The sequence below is a fragment of the Cucumis sativus genome, chromosome 3, assembly GCF_000004075.3.
Source record: "Cucumis sativus cultivar 9930 chromosome 3, Cucumber_9930_V3, whole genome shotgun sequence".
NCBI classification, from domain to species: Eukaryota; Viridiplantae; Streptophyta; class Magnoliopsida; order Cucurbitales; family Cucurbitaceae; genus Cucumis; species Cucumis sativus.
The window spans coordinates 17,415,171-17,439,572 of record NC_026657.2 but is presented as its reverse complement, the minus strand read 5'-3'; the positions used below and the strand labels follow the sequence as shown (position 1 = coordinate 17,439,572).

Sequence of the window (24,402 nt, the reverse complement as noted above, 5' to 3'; positions counted from 1 at the left end):
TTTAAACATTCTCTTTCTAAGAAAAAAAATAAAAACCAAAAACCAAAAGATAAAATTGAGGACCAATGAAAAGATTGAAAACTACAGTTAATCCCATGTCTTTTAAAAGGTAATATAATATAACATATCTTAATCTTATTTCCTTTAAATCACCATGGCCTAACATTGATCATAAAGTCCACTTTTAAGTTTCATTGGGAGGGAGCAAAATTAGTATAAAATCTTATAGTCAATTGCCATATATATATAGTCTCACTAACTAATAATGAGAAATTTAGTATGTGCATTATTTATTATAAAAATGACAAAAATAAATTATAATAATTAATTTCATAACATACATGAAAATCACATAAACGAAGTCAGTCCACACGTCAGTAGGTAAACAAGCTTATTTTCAAGTTGATTAGTATCTATCCAACATTTTGGAAAAGTAAAGATGAGATTTGGGCCAGCTTTGGGCTGCTTTGGGCTTTTTGAATAACAAAAAAATGGGCCTTATCCTTTGTTACTATGAATTCGGTTGTAGGTAATTTGAAAGGAATAGAAAACGAAAAATTAAACAATTAATTTGCTTTAACAGTTTTGTCATTTTAATTATTGAAAGAATTGCCCTCAAATATTATAAGGCTATAACTATGGTATCCTTAGTTTTTGAAGGAAGGAGTGAACATTCAAAGTGAGGTCCAACTGCCAAATAGATCATATTCAAGATTGTATTAACATTATTGTCTTACATAAATTTTACATCCATATATATATTGAGATGTTACAGCTGAAAAATAATTAAAATATGGAAGGGGGGTTTCAGGTAGGTTAAAACATGGGAGTGTTGATGCCAATTATTTTATAAATTGGAATATTAAGGGGAAGGGGAAGGAGAGGGTGTAGGAGGAGAAGAAGAAGAAAAAGAAGAGAATAAAGTTGAAAAGAGTTGATGAGCCAAAACAGAATTGGCAGCATCAGAAGGATGAAAGGCATCCCAAAACACATACTCACTTCTATTTTTGCATACTTTTGAGTTTGGCAAGCAAAGCCCTCCAATGCTTGTGTCCACATTGCAACATGATGTATTTGATACTTTGAAACCTTATCATAATTCAAAATACAATTTAATATATATTTAAACACACACATATATATACTCTATAAATAACTCCAATCTTACTACTTAAATTATGTATATTGAATCTTAGTAATTAGAAAAGTTAATGTGTGCAACCAAAAAATACCAAACTTATCCAAACCTATCAAAAGGTTTCTTTGGTTTTCTTCGTTTGTATTTGAAAGAAAAACCTAAAGCTTTCATTAACATTTTCTTTCATTTTTATTACAAGAGCCAATCAAAACCGACCCAAACCAATGGTATATCCGTATGAATAAATTTATTGGAAATCTTTTAGTATTTTAATTATTAAACTGCATGTATATTTTTTATTTAAGAAAAAAAATCAATTATTATGGAGTTTGTTTTTCTATTTAGAGAAGTGTCTTTGAAAAAAAAAAAAAAAAGTAAGAACGTCAAATGTCAATTTATATACTGATCTAAAATAAAAGAAAATTGCCCAAAGGGTGGTTTTTTCCGAGATACCAAATGTCGAAGATGAATTGAAGTAAAAATCAAAACCAAAAAACCAACAAGAAAGTCAAATGGACAAGTTATCCATCCGGATGGACAACGGCAGCGGCGCACGTGGTGACTAGGTTATGCTATCACTGCAAACATATTTTGTCTTACATTTACACTTTCTTGGTATTTATACTCTTTTACCTCTTCTAAAGTTTTCAATGATTATTTAGCTTATGGACAAATAGGACGTAAACAATTTGATAGATTGTGATATTTGAAAAGATAGTAAGGTTAATTTGTGTTACATGCATCAAAAAACTTTAATGTAGTTTAAAAGCCAATAAAATGTACGTAAACTAATGAATTCAATATCTTTTAGTAACTATTTAACGACATGTTATACTTACCTACTTATTTTATTTTATTTTATTTTAGTTGTTACACTCTCAAATAAGTTAAATGTACATAAATGTGTATAGTTATTGTTCTCACTCTAGTTTTAGAAAACAATTTGAGTGATATGATTGGTGTTTAGCTAATGAAGCCAACATCCACCAATTATGGATCATATTTCTGGACTACATAGGTAACATATAAGTAAATTAAAAAGAGGTAACTAATGGAGTGGATAATGAAAGGAAAATAAATTACCGTAAGCTGAAGGATTGGTGATGAGGTCAAGAACAAGAGGATAGGTATCTGCAAAGAGAAGATGTGAATTTGGAAGGTTTTTGTTGAGAGTTGTTGTGAGTGTTTTGACTTTGGAGTTGAAATCTTGAACCCATTGGTTAACCCTCTTTAGGCATTGCCCTTTTCTTGATTTCACTCTTTGTGAAGGAATGCATCCCAATGGCCCTAGCCCATGTATCACCATTTTTCTTGCACCCAATTCGTAAAGCCTCTACAACAATATATATATTCCTTAATTCTTAATTCACAATATATATATATATATATTGCTAATTATTCTTCTAATTTGTATTAAAAGAAAGAAGGCCATAACCACTACTCTATGCTGTGGCTTTGAAACTTCTTTTGTGACTTTGTCCAAAGCAAAACCAATAAAGGTGAGTTGTTGTAAAACACATATTCCTTAACTCACAACACCAAAAACATATATTCCACTTGTCACACAAAATTCTATAGAAACTTTACGCTTTATATGTTTTGAAGATTCTCAAAGAAAAAGTAAAAAAGAAAAGTAGTGAGTGTGTCTGTTGGTGGTTGTGACTAACCGTAAGCTGTTGTTGGAACGTAGAAAGCAAGAGATCTAAGAAATCCTCATGGGTGTATTGCTGTCCATCCGCCAAAAATGGTTGTAAGAAATTGTTCACATAGTCATTGCTACCTGCCATTCAAAACAATTCCAAATTTATTATATTGCCTTTCAAACTCAAAACCTCAACCAATCAATTTCATCCTAACTAAGTTTAACTTTAACTCTTTAAGTATTGGATCCACTTCTTTTTTTTTTCCCTTTTTTGTTAAAAACCCTAACCACTAGAAATCAATACAGTAATACTATGTTTTTGAGTGATTTGATAAAGGTTAAATATCAAACGCATACAACCCAAAATTTAAAGTCCCATCTACTAACCATTTTTTCTAAAATTAAGCTACTACTTATATACTTCTAGGTTTTTTTTTTTTTTTTTTGTTACCTATATTATGTTATGCCAATAGTTTAAAAATTCATGTAGAACCAAAATTTTAAAATATTTGCTATATTTTGTAAATAATTTTAATTCTTTTTGTTTTTTTCTATCCATACAAGAGTTTCTCTTCAAAACAAAACTTTTCTTGCAATTTGCCTAAGAATTCAAACATTGTATTTAAGATCCAAAATAATCTAAAACATAGGAAGAAAATAGACTTAATTTTTTTTAAAAAAATGAAATAGATACTAAATGAGTTTTATTAAATTATTGTCAACTTTTGAATTATTGGCTGTAAAAATTCTCTTCTATTATTTTTTTCCTTATTGAACTATTTTCTTATTGTTTTAGTCATAGGATCTTGACATTAGGATGATTGATTGTATTTTGGTTGTTGGTTAGTAGGTCTTTTTTCTATTAGGCTGCTTTGCTTGTTTTGTTTGTGAAAAAGATAGATAATGTTGATTGTGTTGCTTAGTACTACTCCTAAAGCGTTCTGCCTATGGTTTGCTAAGTTGAAAAACATTCAAAGACATTGTGTTAACTTAGGATCCGTCTGGTAACGTTTTTGTTTTCTATTTTCTGTTTCTTGTTTTTTGTTCCCTACTCTTCGTTTCTTATTTTTTTTAGAACAAGAAACATAAATGTGTTTGATAACTGTTTTTGTTTCTTGTTTCTTGAAAAAAAGAAACATAAAAGAAAATATGTTTGATAAATATTTCTTGATTCCTTATTTTCTTCCAGTTTTTTTTTTATTCATGTTATTTTATTCACATATAATTCAATTAAAAACATTACACTACTCACTTTATCAAACATAGATAGGAAGGTTTTCTAGTAATCTTATGAGAATCAAGATGAAGATTGAGATATGAAGGATAGAGCTGACGAGGAGAAAGATGAAAATTCATGATGAAGAGGACTAAAATCCACAGCGAAGAGGAAGACATAGACCCACGGCAAAAACACAGATTTGGCGAAAACTCACAGCAAAAACCCAGAACCGCACGAAGAGTGAGAAGAAAACCCAAATCCAGCAAAGAAGAAGACGTCGTGTAGAGGAAAACGATGAGAGGCGAGGAGGAAGATGACGAAGACAATGAGAGAAAGAGGAAGACAATGGTTATTTGGGGAAGACGGTGGAGATAAGAAGAAAAGGGAAACCACTTGGAGAGTGGTTATTTGATGAAGAAGATGAAAATAAGAAGAAGAAAAAGGAAATCACGTGGAAAAATGGAAAAGGAAATAAAAATAATTGAGAAATAGAAAAGAAAACAAATAAAAATAATTGAGAAAAAAAAAAAGAAAATCGATAAAAATAATTGAGAAAAAGGAAAAGGAAACCAATAAAAATAATTGAGAAAAAAAAACCAATAAACATAATTGAGAAACTAAACATGAGAAACTATTTTTTTTTTTTTCCAATAATTCCTTATAAAATGGGAAACATTTTTACTTTTTTTTTTAGAACGAGAAACATGGAATGTTAGCAAATAGTTATGTTTCTTAAGAAATGTAAACAAGAAACGGGAAACAAGAAATATGAACATTGTCAAACGAGTCCTTACTGATCTTCATCACAACAAAGTTAGTTTGTGATTGACAAGTTGTTTAGTATTGGTTGAGAAGAGAAACTGTAGTTGTTAGGCTCGCCTAACGACACTTTAGTGCTGGAGTTGAATAATGCAAGGGAGTCTTGAAACATCAAAAGAATCAATCAAGTATCAACTACTTAAGGGGAGTGTCTAAGTGATTACCTAGCTTGATGTTGTCATTCATCAAGATTACCTATCAACAATAAGTTGTATACCCGTAATCCATTGCATATACTCTAGTGAATGTTCTTCTCAATCGGACAAAGCCCCAAGATGTAGGTGTATATTTCACGGAAATGGGTTACCAAGTTTGTTTTGTGATTTCTCTTTTTGTTACTTTTTCTTTAGGGTAAATTTTAATGGTCTAGTTATAACATTAGATGCATCCTTACATTATTAGTTATAATGAATTATGAATTAGGATGATGATAATAATAATAATGAATCCCCAAGTAGTTATAACACTTATTCTAAAAAGAAAGGGAATATAAAAGTTACCAATTCCAATGAAATATATGGCTTGATTGCAATGTTGAAGAGCAGCTTCTTCTCCAATTTTTCTTGCTATTGCCTTCTTGGTTTGGTAGAAACTCTGGATCTGATCGTCCAACGTCATTCTTTGTATCTGGAAAACGTTTTGTGATTTCTATATAAAGTCTATCTTCATAAACCTCTCTTTTAAGTCTACTTTCTTAACTTTTTTATTTACAATTTTACCCTTCAATTTCATTTTCAATTTTGGATTATATCTATCTATTAAAACATTACTTTTTTTTTTTTATAATTCCCTTTTGAGTTTAGTCTTTATTTCCTTTTTCCATCTTAAGCGTACGTTTGCTTCAAAATTTCAAAACAAAATATTTAATGACAATAAAGTTGTGTTATATGTTTTCATACAAATTTACAAATTGAATTCTAAGTAATTCTAAAAAAAAAAAATGTCTAAATGTGTTTTGTATTACATATTTATAAATTATAAAACTTGTCTTACTTATTCATCCCGATTTAGCAAACAATAAATTATTACTAGTTTATTTATGAATAGAATTTGTGTTTAAAATTTTGGTTAACTTACGATATATTTTAAGCTCTATGTTTTATGAAGAAATTTAGAGTTTAGTCTATAGTTTGATAAAACCTCGTATATAGTCTTTATAGTTTGACAAACTTAGTAACTAGTTCTTAATGAGAGCGAGACTATTTTCTATTATTTTATCAAACCATAATAATTATAATGGATAGAGACTAAATTCTATCTTTTTAAAACACCAAGAACCAAACTTCTAATTTAACCTAAAATTTTATATAATTATTGTTTTATATTATTACATAATTTATTGTACATAACATACTACATATTTATACAAAAAAATGAATAAAAGTTATACCCATGTGGTATGTTTCTAAATGTTTTTATATATATTTAATATAATTCTGTATTTAAAAATGTAAAATTCAAATTTTGAAAACAACGAAAAATAAAAAAATTTACAATATTTGGATCACAAAAACTGAAAACGGTTTTTAAAAATAGAATCTAGATTTTATGCAAAAGACATATATGCACTTAACTAAGTGAATCTAAAAACATAAAATAAAAACTGAATTCTCTACAAAACACGAACTTGTTTTAAGCTTTTAGGGTATAGTGTTTTATGACGTGAATTTTGAAATCAATTTTAATAGTAAATGAATTGTAGTATTTTTTTAAAATTAATTAATATTGCATTAATATTATAATATTGAAAATTGGAGATTTAAGTGGGAAGATTAACATCTAGAAATCCAAAGTTAACAAAATTAAAATGTAGCATTTTGAAAGCTTAGACTAATAAAACATGAAACTCAAAACTTAAAACCAAAGTGTAATATGTTCAAAATCTAAGAACCAAATAGATACTAAATAACACAAAATTAAAATCAACAGACTAAAAATATTTTATTTTATAGTTAAAATGTTCAATTTTAATAAGTAGTTTGTTCAAGTTTTGTCCCTACAACACTTTTCAATCATATTGCTCTTAATAAATCATGTATTTAAGCTTCTTTATCCTTAATTTGTTCAAATGTATTATTATTATTATCTTTAAGCATTTTCATTTATGAAAATTAAAGTTTAAATTAAAGCTATGTTAAAGAAAAATGGTTAAAACCATTTATAAATACACCAAAATTTCATAGACTATGAATAATAGATGATAATAATAGTAATACATGGTGTTCAAATGATATTTTGTTTTCATATAGTGTTGTAATTTTTTAAAAGTAAAAATTGGAATGAATAATTATATAAGAAATGTTTTATATATTTATTCTTACAAAGTAGAGTCCGGTGTCGTTGAGAATTCCTGCTCCGCCGGAAGCGTAATTGACGCCATGAATGAGTTTATCGTCATCTTTAGTAAGAGATAGATATGGAGGTGGCGCCTCAATTCCAAGCTTTTCAGCTGCAAATTATATTCAACTATTAATATAAAGACAGACATATATAGACATATGTATGTATGCATGGTAGGGTTATAACCAAAGAACGTAACATACATATAATATCTCCAATGGTTCTTCCATTAGTGAATCTTCCAGTTGGTTGACCACCATTATAATCAACCCCATACCATGGATAATCAGACCTTGCCAGTGAATTCAAAAAGTTGTTGTTTCCAACCTCCGTTAATGAATCCCCAAATACATAAGTCACCAACTCAGATGATTTTGCTTCACATACTTTAAATCCAACAAACAACACCATCACACCACCAATCAACATTGAAGCTGCAAAGCCATGGCCGATTGTTATCATTGATCTCATCATCATCCCCATTTCAATTATTTGATCACTGATCTTTTGGTCCTCGGAATTAATAAAACAACAACATTTTATAATCCCAATTTTGGCATCTAAGCGTTCTTTTAAGTCTTGCCCAATTCTTCAAGAAATTGTTTGTTAGGTGCTTCATTTCATACCCATTTTAAGAGACACAAGGAAATATTAGGCTGAAATATTGGCTTACCTTCTCCTTTTTCTTTTTAATTTCATCTATAAACATTAAATTCCTTTTCCTTGAAGTTGGTCAACTGACAAATCAAATGTTAGTTTTGTTAGGTTTTCCTTTTTCTTCATCCTTCTTTTTATAGTAATTATTTGTTGTACTATACTAATATGCTTCCTTACAACTTTATATATTTGAGAGGTCTACGATATTATTTATTTATGTATTTATATATATATATATAGGGTGTGTTCAGTCAGCGAACTAGTGTCCAAGGACGAAAGATCTCCTGAAAGCTCTCTAGTGTTTTCATAATATTGAGCATTTGTAGTTATGTACAATTTTGACTCAAAGTGCAAAATATAAACTTCATATCCTAGAGCGCCCTATTATATTCCAAATCAGTCTGTCTAATGATATTTATTCTCTTTTTGCTCGTGGACAAACACTACTACAAAAACAACCTTACTTGACCCCTGCAGTTTTGTTATACTTGACAGTTTTAATAAATTTTTACTTTGAAACTATCATTTTTAATTTTTTTTTAAAAAACTTTCCTTTCTTTCCTCTATCCTTTTTTTGGTTGGTGATGATTTTTATTTTTTTTCTTATTTATTTTAACTTGTTTTTCTTGCATGCATAATATTTATTATCATGTAATATTAAATTTATGAATATTTCTTTTATGCTTTCCAATATTGCAACGGTATTTTATGTCAGTTAATTGTTTTTTTTTCTTACATCATATTTATCTTTACATTTTACCATTCTAAAAAAATTTCGACGACGCAATTAAAAATATATGGGAGTTCGTTATTTCTAAATTCTTGAGGTGAGGGAATCGTTTCTTTCGGAGTCCAAGATTTGATTCCCAAAATTTTTTTACAAAACAAAATCTTATCTTACTTGCTTAATTCGTTGTATAATACATTTGATTTCATTGCGCATTATTTCCTATTGACCTAATTTTGAATCATTTCCTAAGTTTTCTTCTTTAGCCGTTTATAAATTTTTACTTTGAAACTATCCTTTTTAATTTTCTTTTAAAAAAGTTTAAAATATAAATTTATACTTCATAAGTCATCCTAATCAATTTTTTTAGCAACACACTTTTATTTCGCTAAAAGAAAAATACTATGATGGAATCTAGGAAATTTGGGAGTCCGATTTCCTAGAATTCTTAAGGTGAAGGATCAATATCTTTGGGAGTCCGAAATTTGATCTCAAGAAAAAAAGAATTTAATCAATATTTTTAAAAAATCTTTATTCGAAGACTAGCCCATGATAGACTTTGAGAAATTGTAATAATTTTTCATTTTCTTAAGGTGAGAAGTTTCCTTCAATATATATCGACTAATTAAGGGAATATTATTCCACTTATTTTATGAGATCATTGCTTAAATATTGGAGTAATGAGGGGTAAAATAAGACATTAGTTTTAAAATAAATAAAAAATTATTTTCAATTCGAGATTTGAAATTTGCCCACCGTTTTCTAAATGGGTGTTGTGGGGTGCTAATACCTTGCCCACACACAAATGACTCCCGAACTCATCTCTATTTTTCGCAGACCATTTTTTAAAAATTGTTTACTTTATTTTGATGTCATGGAACTCAACTCTTTTGAGGACATCGGTCGCTCCGCGTCATCTCGGGCATGTGGCGACAACCACTAAATCATTATTGGAAAAATTCAAAAAAACCAACATATTTAAGCCAATACAAGTTCTTTTCTTCAACAATTCGAACAAGCCAAGGTTTGAATTGTTGCATCCGTACTAAATAAAGAGTCAACCGATATACAGAAAGATCTGAAGATGGGAAAAGTCTACCTTGAATGCATTGTATAAATTCTTAGTACGAAGATGAACATGGAACATTTACATCAACCACGCGGTAGTCAATATATTGGAAAGATCTAATCCATCTACCATCGAACGTAGTCTTCACACGTTGTAGTGCCATGACACATAACGCTAAATGATAATAGTAAAATAAAAGCAACTCAACCGTAAAAGAAAGTCGTAGGCAAACCCAGAAATATCCTGCCAAATGAAAATAAAATTAAATATTTCTTAATTTCAAGTTGTTATTATGTTAAATGCAAGATTTTAGGGATGAATATAATTCAAAATTCAAAATTTGGAGATATTTCAACGCAACTTTTCAATTCAACTCATAAAATAAATATTGATGACTATAAATAATTTGAAAATATTGAATTTATGTTAGTCATGATTTTAGGGGATGATATTCTAAAAGAATTTGATATCGCTATAAAATTTATATCCAAGTTAATTTGCCAAATTTGCTTAAAACTCATTGACTTCAAACCGAAAGAAGCCACGATTATTGATGTCCATTGTATTGGGACCGATATAAACTAAGCTTCATGGTGTCGCTCCTTGAAAACCAAAGTTATCTTTTTAAATAAAACAATGTTTGTGGGTTTTTGTGTTAATAATTATATGTTGCAGCCTATATGTGTGTATGTGTGTTGAGTGTTTGAAGTGCTGAGAAGTGGAATGATACTTTTTTGTATTTTATTTTGTGTCAAATTTAAATCATATTAATGCCCTCAACACATAGGGGGTTTGAGGTATGTTTATGATTATTTTTGTGTTTAAATTCTATATAATTGACTCGTTGCACTCTCTATTAAACCACGTCTTTTTTCTTTCTTTCTTTCTTTTCTGTTTTTTTACAACATAATTAAGACTACTTCGAAATAATTAGTATAGTTTTATTTTTGGTAAAGCTAATTTATCCACATCAATTATTTAATTTGTTCGTGAAACCATAAAATTAATGTCAACCTTACCTTTGAGTTTACACACTCGATCTAAGCTACATATGTTTTCATTATTTTGATTGATCTCCTTTAAATTGAGACACCATATTTAGTCAACACCGACACTTTATTTGCTATTGTTACCCTTTCTTCCTCTATTCACGTGTTAATTAAGGAACAAAAACTGGTTTTTAGAGAACAAACAAATATTCACCACTTGTTACAAATATTTATAGAGAGATAAAAACCTACTTTTCGCTCAATGATCTAAATTTAACAACGAAAATTGCTATAAAATGGTCTTCCCTCGTTTTCTCATACGATAAAGCCATAAGGGAAAAAAGTAGGCTTAATTACTAAAAGATAAAACTAAAAAATGGCAAAAACCATTACGATTGTTTTCTTTATGTCCATTGTTGTGGTGGGATCACTGCAATTCTCTAAGGCACACATGACCGCTGAAAGGGATGCTGAGATTGAGAGGAAATCTAATATTTTGTTTGACGAAATATCCAATCTAGAGCCTCAATACAAATCATGTGTAGAAACGTGCAAAAAAGAATGCATGACAAAAGGCGTTGCTAACGAATTGTGTGATCCTATATGTGATAAAGATTGCATGAAAAATGAAGTTCTTGGTATTGTCTTCAGTCTCTGGAGAAATGTTTTTTTTTTTTTTTTTGTTATATCAAGACAATAGTTAATTTTATTGTGTGTGGTCAGTTTTAGTTGCGAGGCAAAAATTTCATGTGTCAAATTTTAGAAGGAAAACTCATGTGTCAAAATTTAACGAAAATTTAATTGTTTATTTCTTCCAACTTTTTTTTCTTTTAATCTTTTTTTGTTTTCTTGTGTGAGTTATTTTGATTTTTTATGTGTTTGTATTGCAGGTAAAATCAAGTCCAAACTAGGCGCTTGATAATTGACCATGAATTTAAAGTTGACAGCTGGAAAATGGTGGGATCAACTATAAATGATTTGATTAATTAACATTTCAGAAAGGAAAATCTAAATTCCCTTTCATTTTCTTCATTCAATTTGTTCTTTCTTTATACAAAGGTTCTACCTTATGTGTCGTTGGGTGCTTCTTCCATCATTATTTTCAACAACGAGATTAATAAAATTTATTTACGCTTTTTGTGTTTATTCACATAATTATTTATGCGTTTTACATTTATTATATAATCCTACCGTGTAGAAGAAATTTTGTGAATATATCACATTATTATTCAAGTTGCGAGCAGTTTTGTCACATGTGTGTTTGGTCAATCTCCCTCGGTAGTTTTTGATATATTATTAAATAGATGAAGTTTGTGGTTATATAGATATGTTTATTTTGAATTGGTATTTCAGATTGTCAAGAGAAAAATTGTGTTTGGATGGAAAAAAAAAAAAGAAGAGAAAATGGAGAGGAGGAGATGGGTTGAGAAAATTAGGAAATTGGTGAGGAATATACGAAGGGAGAAATTTAGAAAAAATTGAACAGGTAGGGTTAAGAATTCATTAGTTTATTTAATGGGGGGTTTTGCAAAAAAATGTATCATCAAACAAGACATCTCTTCAATAATATATTAGGATCAAAAGCTAAGAGGAATTTAGAAGAAGATGAGTTAATGGCGGACAATGAAGGAGCAGAGGTTTGTTTATATTTTAGATTTGATTTTCATGTTTTTGTTTTAAAATGAATTCATTAATCAAAATTAAATTATTTTAACACTGTAAATTAGAGTTTGTTTGTGGGTATATACCGATGGTGAATGGGAAAAATAGAGAGGAATGAGAGAGAAAGTGAGTGGTTTGACATTGAAGGTAGAGAAAGCGATAAAAGAGTTTAAAAGAGAATTCTATACTTAATTATAATCTTCAGACTCATAATCGCATTGAGTGCATCTCATACACACTCATCCAAGCTAGTCTAGAGTCTCAATAAGAGTTTATATCCAAACAAGGAATTTAGTTACAGAGGAATTACAGTCCACTAAGAGATCTCTCAAATACATGCCATAATGTTACAATCGCTACTTCTAACCACCCCATGCTGCAATATATATAAAACTTAAGTATACATATTGAAACTGTTTCTCTCTCTTTCTTTTAGAATTAAAGCTCGTAAACATACTCTAACAACTGTTTACATAAGGAATCGATAATGAATTAATAAAAAGTTGATACACTGTTAGTGAACCACAAATGAGCACGTCGATGTTTACATTATTTGTATTATTGTTTAATTGTTAATTTCATAACACACGTATAAGAGAATTATTGTAAGTAAATTAACTATTGTTTTTTAATTTTACTATTTAAAAATGTTTCATGAGAATTCTATTTAAATATTAATAGGAAAAATAGGCCTTTCTCTCTAAGTTTTCAAGAATAGGTGAGGATAGTCCTTGAGATTTCAATGGGAGTGTTTGAGTGTTTGAGTAGGTTGTCAAGAATAAGTTTAAAAGTTTGTCTCAACCTAATAAACCAATTAAAAATAAACATAAAATTGCTTAAATAAACAATGTGGTAATAGTGAAAGAAGAGAGAAGGTGTCATGTATCTAAAAAATATTTTTTTTTCCAAATTATCTTGCCACATCATCTACTTATCCAATTTCATGCTTTTCTTAGGTTAACTTTAATACATATAACAAACGAGCACAGTATTTATGGTTCGTGTAACAAAATGAAAAAACATATGAACCTTGCCATTTTTTTAATATTCCAGATTTGCTCTTTCTTTTCATCATGTTTCTTCTATTCATCTGCTACGATTTTTTTCCTTTTCATAGTCTTTTTTTCTTTTTCTTCTACAATTTTTTTTTCAAATTGTTATTTGGTTCAAGTTCATGTACCAAATATAAAAAGAAATTTTAAAAAATCAAATTGTTATTTAGTTGTTTAAGATCTTGTGTCAAATATAAAAGATTAAGAAAAAAGTTGTTGGGATATTCGATAGTCAAATCTAAACGATCACGTAAAAAAAATAGTCAAATCTAAATAATCGTGTACTAAAGAACTTAAACAATCATTTAGATTTGGATAATCAAATTTAAACGATCAAATCTATACCAAATATAAATGATCACATGTATAAAATATAAACAATTGTGTTACCAAAAACTCTTATAAAGAAATCGTTAAGATTTGAATATCCAAATTTAAACGATCAAATCTAAACGATTGTGTACCAAATATAAACGATCGTATACTAAAAAAATTTGAAAATAAATCATTTAGATTTGGCTAGCCAAATTGAAGGGATCAAGTCTAAAGAGTCCTATGCCAAAAAATCTTGAAAAATATCGTTTAGATTTGACTACCTAAATTTAAACAATTGAATGTAAATAATCAAGTACAAATAATAGCTAAATCTAAACGATTGTGTACTACAGAAAATAGTCAAACCTAAACGATCATTTATCAAATATATTAAGCACGTTGAGTGCCAATTTAATCGGTGGCATTTTTTGTATGTCTTATTGTAGGCTTATGGTTTTTTTCAGTTTTTGAAATTGTTTTATATCGTGTAAATATTTTATCGTTTTATTATATTTTTTAAAATAACTTTTTTTTAATTAATTTATTAATTAGCTGCATGAACATTTAAACTTATTCTTGAAAATTGGGGGACTAAAAGGAACAATTTAAAATTTTAAGCATCAACCACACTTATATCTTCAAAGTAAGGTGAATAAAAATCTTTTAAAACAAAAATAAATTTCATTTTTCTGATGGCTCCTATACCATCCATAACTATCAATTCATGTTTGGGTTTTACTTTGTTTGATATGAATTGATAAACATAAGACATTTAAATAAAACCTAAATAAAAAAACTTTGTTTTTTGAACTACTATAATTTAATTTAAAATATAAAATTGGGTTACGCACAACTGACTCCCGAACTTAAATTTCTAAATTTAGACAGACCATTTTTTTTTTTCATTTTTGGGTGAGCAATCACACACTAATAGGGTTGGTGACGACTTCAAAACTATTTATTTATAAAAATTAAATAAACGGGTAGGTCGGCCGCTGAACGTAGCGATCACGTCGCGACATAAATAAAGTAATTTTATAAAATATTTACAAATATCACACTTTATTTATTTGTGATAGACCAATATAAAGATAATCTATATCATCTACTTTTATATAAATCGACACATATTAATTTATTTTTGTGTATCGTGGTCTATCATAAGTAGACTGCAATATGTTGCTATATTTTTGGAATATTTTAGTTTATTTTGATGTATTTGAAAAATATTGTTATATTCACTCGTATAAGACAATATCACTTAATGCTTCCAATGGTATACTTGATGTTTCTTATAAATTTGTGAAGTATTAAAAACGTCAAGTTTAGTTTTATTTTCTTTAACATTTTTTTAGATATCTACAACTACCCATTCCTACATATTTTTCTTTTCCCTCTTTTCCCACAAATTTCCTTTTCTTTCTCTCTCCCTTTACCAACGATGTTTTCTTCTTTTCCCCTTCCCCACAACTTTTCCAATTTTCTGCCCACCTCTCAGCTGCTCCCAACCCCCACCGTTGTGGATGATAGCCATTGTTAGAGACTCCACCGCAAGATCCGCTTCAACATGACTCCATATATCTGACTCTAGTTGCAAACCTGATTCCTTAACCATATGTGTTAACAGGGGGAAGCCCGAAGGGTGTTCCCGACCCTGTCACAGGAGATGCCAACCATCTCTCCTTTAATCAAACACTGCCAAATTCTAAATTTCTTTTTCCTAAAATGTTCAATCGCACATCTTTTATCTTTCTTTCAATGTTGGCCTCTTTGGGTTGATTTAGGAGTTTTTACTCTAAAATTTTATACACTAAAGTTTTGGTTCTACTTGGTGTGTTTAATTAGCTAGTTGGTGACTTTCTTTCTCTTTTAGATGTTTATATTTTTGTTTTTTGTTTCTCTCATTTTATTTCCAGAGTTTCTGAGTTGTTATTACTAAAATGTGGGACTAAATTTTGGTCCTATTTGATAATGTTTATTTTTGTTTTGTGTTGATGAGCTTTTGCCCTCTTTCGTCCCCACGTTTACTTGGTAAATTTTGCTCAATTTGTTTCTAAAGGCGACCAATATCCTTAATTAAAAGTATTAGTCTTAAAACAAAATAGGCGTCGCCACCAATCTTTTTTATGGTGTGATTGGATACTGAAATAAAATTTTAAAAAATTTAATAAATCATAAAGAAAAAATATGATTTACGAAAACTAGAGTTGAGTTCAAGAGTTATTTGTGTATAAGAAAGATGTTAGCTTCCATGCACTGGAACGAATCCTTCCCAGTGCATGAAAGCTTTGATTCTAGGATGTCTTCCTTCTACGTACTTTCTTTTTAATTCAGACCTACAGTTTTGCCCAAAACAAGAGAAAGCCAACAAAGGATCGAGGAATGTAGGAAGCAGTTTCAGTTCTTTAGGAAGGAATCTGAGACTAGGAAGTAGTAGGACCATAGGGTCTTGACGCCCACGTAGCGGTGGTTCATACGGTGCCAGTCGAAGGAGAAGTGAGTGAGTGTTTAAAGAGAAGCTCATGCCTTATGAATGTGGCTAAAAGCTTGATTTCGTCTTTGACTGCTTTCTAAAAAGTTGGACTCGCAAATTTCCTAGATTTCGTCGTAGGATTTGTTTAAGGAAAACGATATAAGTTATTAAAAAGAATTGATTAAAAAACTTTATAGATTAAATTTTGAACGTTTGAAAACTAATAAAAAAATATAACTTTAAAAGAATTATTTTCTACATGATTTAACAAAAAGACTTTAATTTTGTGAAAGATTATAAATTTAGAAAAAAATAAATTATAATGATTTTAAAATATTGAAAAATTTAATCAGAAAGATTTATAAATTTTAAATAGAAATAAAAACGATACTTAATACGAAAACTAAATAAGTAAAAACAAGGGTAAGAAAATATTATAAAGAAATAGACAAACACAAAATAACATACTCAAATTTTAATAAAATATATATATTGATGATCGATTTTGAACGTTTAAAGAATCTATTTTCTCACCAAATTGATCTAAAAGAATTCTAGAAAATCGGACCCTCCAAATTTTCTAGAATTTTCGTCATCACAAGTTTTTTTAAAAGAAAATTAATTACAAATATTAAGAAAAATTAAACATAATCAATAACTGACCATAATGCAAACACAAATATTTAAATAAGCATAGGTAAAATAATAAAAAGGTAAAATAATCAATAATTTATAAGTAAAATAAAATAGAAAACAAAATTATTAAAAAAAGAAAGAAGAAAGTGAGAACAAATAATGAGTAAAAAAGATTTAGTTACTCTAACCAAACTATCACAAAATTTTAAAAGTAGTCAAATAACATTTCTTTTACAAAACTTGGTTGATCACAAAATTAAAAAAAAAATAGTCAAATTGTGGTAAAATTTAACTTAGCAATTGAATTAATTTTAAATAAGGTCACACAAAATTAGATGGCTACATGTGACATTGTTTGTGTATGATATTTTGGAAATTTTGGGAGTTCTTGATGAAATAGGACATTAAACTTATTCTTATTTAATGTTTGTTTCTCTTTTCATGGTGGCTTTCTTCATCTTTTGGAAAATATCATGATTTAACTTGTTTCAAGATGAAATTTTCATCCATTTAGCCATGCTACACTCATATTTACATTCAGAAAATTAATATGCTGTTTTATCGTATACTTGAAGTTGAACTACTCCCTTATTATCATTGATGGTTTAGTTTGTTAGGTTTGAGATGCTACAACCTTATTTTCTTAGGATATGAAATTGATGGATAGAAAGTAAATGAAGAGAGGGAAGAGTTAATGCACACATTAATTTTTTTCAAAATATTATTGTGGAAAGTAAATGAAGCAATTGAAGAGTTAAATGAACATAGAGTTCTACACTATTTTCATGGTTCTAATGCCAACTTTGTGAGAATATTGAAAACGTTATCCTTGTGGTGTGATTGTCAAATGATATACTTTTTTTTTTTTTTTCAAATGATATACTTTAAGTAGGCAACTTTAAAATTACGAAAACAATATTCCGTCAATTTAAGCATTGGGTTGACAATGAGACATATCTTGTCATTCAAGAATGAATCTGAACTTTTGAGACGACCACCAAACTTGTATTCTTACATTGATAAAATACATTGGAAAGGTTTTGTTAGTCTAGACTATGTCCATAGTTTGAGGCGGTATCAATGAATTTCTTTATGTTTTAGGTTTTAAATATTTGTTAAGAAACTTTCTATATTTACCAATACAATGTTATACTTGTGTAGAACAAAGGAAAACTACAACAAGAGAGACGAAAGAAGAATAAATACAACCATTGACTTTCAAGAAAAGGTTATGTGCTAATATTCATGAAGGAATTTGTAAGAATTAGTTTATGTTTTCTTTAGTCTTAAATCGATTTAATGAATCTAATTTTGTGTACGTTAAAATGTAGAAAAAAGTACCTTCAAAAGAAGGTGATATTGACCATGCTAGCATGTGGAAAAAGTCTCGTGTAGACAAGAAGAGAGAATACGACAATGAATACATCCAAGAAGTTGTGAATCAGATAGTAAGACACACGTTACAATTTTACATTCACTCAAGTTTTATACAAGCATTTATGAAATTATAATTAAAATTTTATATTTTAGAACGAGATCTCAAACACTTTGTTTTGATGAAGCACAGTCTCCAAATAGTGTTTTGACACAAGCATTGAGTTCATTGCACAGTGGACGAGTACGTGGAGTTGGTGGGTTGGTCACCCCAACCACTTACTTCCGCTCTATGAAACGCTCAAACAAAGGGAATAAAGTTAAGAAGCTTAGTCAAGAGAATAAAATTTGGTAATTCTTCTACATTAAAAGGGGGCAAAAGGGGAAAAAATCTTACCTTCCCTTTTTGCCCTTAAACTTTTTAATTATTCCTATTTTACCCTTACAATTCACCTCTTGAATTTTTTAAGTTATCACTTCATCAAAACACATCCCTCCATATTGTAATTATATACAAAAGTTCAATATTCAAAATTTATTTTCCAACTATTTTTTTGCTACATCTTTAGTTTTGGAATACAATTTCCGTACTCCATTTAAAGATTATCTTGATTCTCCTCTACACATCTTTATTTTATTGGTTGCTTTGATTTTTTCTCGAAGAATTTTATTGTGCCCGTCACCCAAGGCTTTCACTAGATAATGAGTGTATTCTTAGAAGTTTGAAAATATTTGTAAAACGGAGAGATTTGAGTATATAATTCCCGGTCGAATATGACACAAAATGCATACATAAAACAAACAAATTAAAAGACCTAATATATAAAAGAGGGACTAGAATTATTAACAACCAAAATGGGAGGTTGTTCCGAGTCCAATCTATACTATATTAAACCGGGACATATGAGAGAATTTTTACCTTCCCATTATACTCTCCCTTCTCATGCATTAGTTTCTACTCATTATACCTTTAATCTCTCAAGTTAGTCACTCATTTTATTTTTAAAAGTTTCATATATATTCGTAACCCACTTGATTCTCCACATTTGCAATATGTTCTTGGATCTCAATTATGCTGCATCCACTGCAATCTGACAATATTATGCTTACATGTCCTAAAGACTTATTAGACTGAATTTTTTCTCCACAAACCAACACGAGTCCTTTCAACATGTTTTATCCTCACTCACATGCACTTCCTAGGAGGTCATCCAACATAAAATTGATCCAAGTTAAGTGTGCTTAACTTTAGAGTTCCTATGATCGAGCCATCGAAAAAGAAGGTGCAGCTTGTTGGTATAGATAGTAACTTTTAGATTTTTTTTTAAAGTCTTTCTTCACATTACTTTCATGTTCTCAAGGTCCATCTCATTCAGATGTAATACCGGTTCATTTACATTCCCTTCTAAACTTGGGACGTTACAACCAGACCCATGGACTTAACCACATGGTTTTGAATCATATTTAGCATTTGGGCTAAATTAAGTTTTTTTTTTTCTTCTGAACTTTAGTCCAAGTAAATAATATTTAATTTAACCAAAATAATTAATTCAATCTAACGGTTATAATGAAAACATGTGGCATTATCATAATTGACCAATTTATGTTTTTAATTTTAATTTGAAATATGCAAATTTTTTAATTAGTCTCAAATTTAATTATTTATATAGTTATTAAAATGAGTGATTTTTTATTCTTCAAATTTATTTTTCTCTTATTTTTGTTGACATAGTTCTTTCTATGATTATTATATATTTTCTTTTCACTCTCAACTTATTATAGATTTTTGGTTCAAACCTTTTGTTGATTTTATTAGTAAGTTCAAATTTTCAATTTTTAATTTGATTGATTTATAAAATTTTATGTTTGATTTAGTTGCCTAAATTTTGTTAGGACATTTCCATTATATTCTCAAAGAAAAATTCAATAAAATAATGTAGCAATAAAGTGAAAAAAAAAAAAAAAGTAACTCCAAGTAACAATAATTTTTTTTTAATTAAACAATAATAATAGAAGATTTAGTTACTGTAATTTTTTTAAAAAAAATAATGATTTGAAATCCTAATAGGAAAACAACATTCAAATTTAAATAAGAAAATGCACAAAATTTGTCAAAAAGATCTTAAGGAAGAATCATAAAATTGGGTTCCATGTATATTTCTTTTTCTTTTAAAAAAAAATCCATTAAGGAACAACTTCATTCTAGGTTATTTTGTTACTTTTGTAACAAGGGGGTTTTTTAAAAAATAAAACAAGTCCGTACACCCTACATCAATTTCAAAAACGGAAAAAGTCATATAAAAATGTTTCAATTAAACATACGATTAATTGACCACAGACGCACGTAATTCTTCTTTTAAACGACCATAATACGTGATCATGTAAGAAATTATACTTGATCGTGCACCAAATCTAAATAATCTTCATTTAAGATTGTGTATCAAAATGTTTTATATTTTTTATATGATCTTGTGTCAATATATATCTTTTAGATTTGGCTAATTGCCAATATCTCAACAATTTATTTGATACATGATCTTATAGATTATTTTATATTTGGTACACGATCGTGTAACAATATTTCAAGGATTTTTTCTTTCAAGATCTTTTATATTTGGTACATAATTTTATACCAGTATCCCAACGATTTTGGTAGACGGTTTTTGTTCAAGATTGTATACTAAAATCCTTTATATTGGTTACACGATCTTCAACCAAATAATACTTTAAAAAAATCAAAATTGATAATTGATTGAAAACAAAAAAAATATGATTTAGAAAAATATATAAAAGAAAAATTGTAGAAGAAAAAAAAGAAAGAAGATGGAAAGGAAGAAGAAAGATATTTACGTAGCCTGAAATTTAAAAGCAGCAAGAGAGACTCATAATATTATAGACTTTTTTATTTTGTTACTCGAACCATAAATACCGCGTTGTTTTGTTATATTTATGAAAATTAAACTTGTATAAATTATATTTCTAAAAAAAAATTTCAATCTAATTAAATTTATATATTTTTATTTTATCCACATTTATATATATGTTTATTGTGATATTTTTATATATTTATTTATTGAATTTAGATTTTAAAATATGATGAAATTTTATATTTGAAGTATAAACAAAATATGAATGTAATTTTATTTTTCTAAACAAACAATTTACTGTTATTAGAGAAGAAAAAAAGAAAGACGAAGATTTAGTGGATTGAATCTTAACAATAAGAAAAAAAATATTCAATTTTATTTACCAAGAGATTTTCGTATATTAAATGTGAAAATTATTAAAAAGCAACCTACCATCAAAGAAATACTCCATAATAAAGGTAATAATTTAAGTTCTTAACATTTAGTAATTAAATTCAATGAATATTGAATAAAATTAAAATTATATTTGTAGTAATTAGAGCTATGTATTATTGGTGTTTTTAATTATACTTATTGGGAATCAAACACTTTGTTCCACACACCTCCAACCTATCTTTTCATCATCTCCCAAACAACCACACCCTCTTTCTTATTCCATACACCAACTAAATAAATAAATAAAATAGGTTTTTTCTTTATGTTCTCTCAAATCATTATTCTAATATTTTAATTTTTAATTAAAGGCTCGACCTTAAAAGTGGATGTTTTATTCGAGAATTCAAAAAGTCACTCTCTTCTCACTTTTTTTATTATCACCATTTTGGTGTATTGTCATTCTACTTCATCTTTTTAATTCGTATGTTTGATGCAATTCATCGACATATATATTTTTTTAGTGTCAAATTTGGAATATTTTGTAATTTATTGAGGTGTTTTTTTTCTCTTCCTTCCATTTATTTCTTTTCCCCTTTTTTAGTTTTATGATTTATGGTGAAAATATTTATTTACAATTTCATATACTTTTTTTAATTAGTGTTATACCTTTTTTTTTTTTTGTTTATTTCACCCTATCTTTGATGTTAAACACTAATGCTATTTTATTTTATTTTCTACTCAACATCAACATTTGTTTCAAGATTAATTCTAATTTGAAAAATAAATAAAGGGTGAAGAGTCGGGAGGAGATGTAAGGGATTTAAGTTTTGGAGAAAAAGAACAAAATTAGTCTATAATTTGAGTTTAGTTAATTCAAGTGTGTTAATTATATTTATATGTTTGTGCTAATTATATTTCTATATTGACATAAAAGATTTCTATAATAAATAAGTAAGATTTCTTGCTACTCAAAATAAATATAAACTTTAATCATCTAAATATAGAAAGTCATCTCATGTAAAAGAATTTACGAAATTTTAAAAGCATGGAACAAAGGAATTTTTTAAAAAATGTTCAATGACCAAAACAAATACTTTTAAAAGATTTAGGAACTAAAATAGAATATGATAGACGGAAATAGGATTTTTAATGTTTCCATTTTTATAAATATAATTTGTTTTTTTTATAAAAAAACTGTTCAAAATGGTTATGTATTTGCATGTATAAAATACATGGAAAAAAAGGGTGATGAGCCAATAAAATCATTAGCTAATATTAAAATGTTTGATTTTGATAGTTTGACAAATGAATTGGTCCATTTTGGTGGAATTAGGCAGAAGGTGATCGATGTTCTAATTTTCCAATATCTCATCAAGAAATTATATTTTCAACTTCTCCAACTAAAATTCTTATTTTGTCACTTCAAAATCATTTACTTGATTTATCTTTTTGATATTTATTTGAATATAACTATTTTAAGTCGTTATTAAGTTACAATCTCCAATTATATATATATTGATATTACTTTGAATGGATCAAGTTTGGTAGAAATTCAAGGGGATGATCCATTTGTTTTGACTATCTTGTTGTTCTAGAAGGGGTTTTAGATTTTTTTTCGTTTTTAAGCAATAATGAACTCATTATTCAAATAAAATAAAAAAGAAAAAGAAAACAAAAACAAAAACAACCACTAATTGTGAACGACGTTATTGATAATATTTTTGACATCTTATTGCTCAAGTTTTGCCTTTAATAAAATCATGCAATAATTATAACAATCTTCTGAGATGGATCAAAAGTCTCATTTTCAGCAACAATTGTTTTTTCTAACACCATTTTTAACATCTACATGACTAGTTGGAAAATGAAATATACTTACCTCCTTAAATTCAAAATTGTTTTATTGATAATCAAAATCGTTCTTTTTCACAAGTATTATTCAACACTAAATATCTTCACACACATCATCATCTTCACCATTAGAACTCACGACATTTTGATCAACATGAACACTTTCAAGAATCAAATTCTCAAACACCTCAAAATTAGAACACAAATTTTCAAAGGCAACACACTAGCATATACATCTGAAAAATCAATATCATCCTTTAACATATTCTTGAAGCAGCAATAATAGCTTTATTAACCTCAAACTCTTTTAGATGTAAAAAAACAAGACAAAACTTTAGTTGCTATAAGACAGTTCTACTCTTTTCGGAAGAAAACACAATTATTTCATTGTGGTTAGGTATGCTACGAATGAAACATTCCAAAATTTTAGGTAATTTTTATTTCATTATGGTGAATTAGTTTGTTTATGTTTTGGACTCGTAAATACTGTATTGAATTATTTGGATTTAGATATGTATTAATTTTTATATTGTAACCCCAACACACAAGAATTATTTGGATTACCGTAAATACTCGTAAATATGTATTAATTAAATGGGAAAAGTGAGGTAATACAAAATAAATTTAAAAATTAATACATATTTTTTATGTGTTGGGGTTACAATATAAACATTATTTTAATACAATTTTTCTGTCGTTTTGGAAAATAGTACGAACAACATAAATGAGTTTAGACAAACACAAATATATATATATATATATATATATATATATATATATATATATATATACAATTTTTGTTTGTATTTGGTTTACAGAAACATTCCATAAGCATTTCTTACCCATTGAAAAAAAATGTAATTCAATTTCTTTTTCATATGGGGTTGCGGTAGAAAAACAAATATTTGCCATAAATTAAAAAAAAAAAAAGCATATTTTTTTAATGTATTGGATTTACGGATCAAATTGAACTACAAATTGAACACAAATGAAAAATTAAATAATAAAATTTATGTGTGAATTGAATTTACGGTATAATTTTCATAAACATATTTTACACAATCAAAAAAAAAATTAATACACTTTATTTCGTGCACTTGATTTAATGTTAAAAAATAAAGAAAAAACTACTGTACAAATGAGAAAAAATATTCTAATTTTGAAAAAATATTAGGTGTACGTTACAAGTAAAAAAAA

General features: G+C 27.8%; 1 protein-coding gene and 1 non-coding gene across 2 annotated transcripts; both read right to left on the bottom strand.

Moving 5' to 3' along the window:
* Positions 1 to 680: 680 nt before the first annotated feature.
* LOC101222417 (GDSL esterase/lipase At5g37690) lies at positions 681 to 7,679 on the bottom strand. The gene is made up of 6 exons (XM_004145801.3): positions 7,362 to 7,679; positions 7,140 to 7,267; positions 5,319 to 5,445; positions 2,806 to 2,918; positions 2,222 to 2,471; positions 681 to 1,089 (listed from the first exon to the last, which is right to left on the bottom strand). The coding sequence occupies exons 1-6, from the start codon at positions 7,639 to 7,641 to the stop codon at positions 863 to 865; spliced, it is 1,125 nt and encodes a 374-aa protein (XP_004145849.1). The 5' UTR covers positions 7,642 to 7,679; the 3' UTR covers positions 681 to 862.
* A 7,523-nt stretch (positions 7,680 to 15,202) lies between these two features.
* On the bottom strand, positions 15,203 to 15,325 carry LOC116403031. The gene has a single exon (XR_004215761.1). It is a non-coding gene; the product is annotated as a U6atac minor spliceosomal RNA (small nuclear RNA).
* Between the last annotated feature and the right edge of the window lie 9,077 nt (positions 15,326 to 24,402).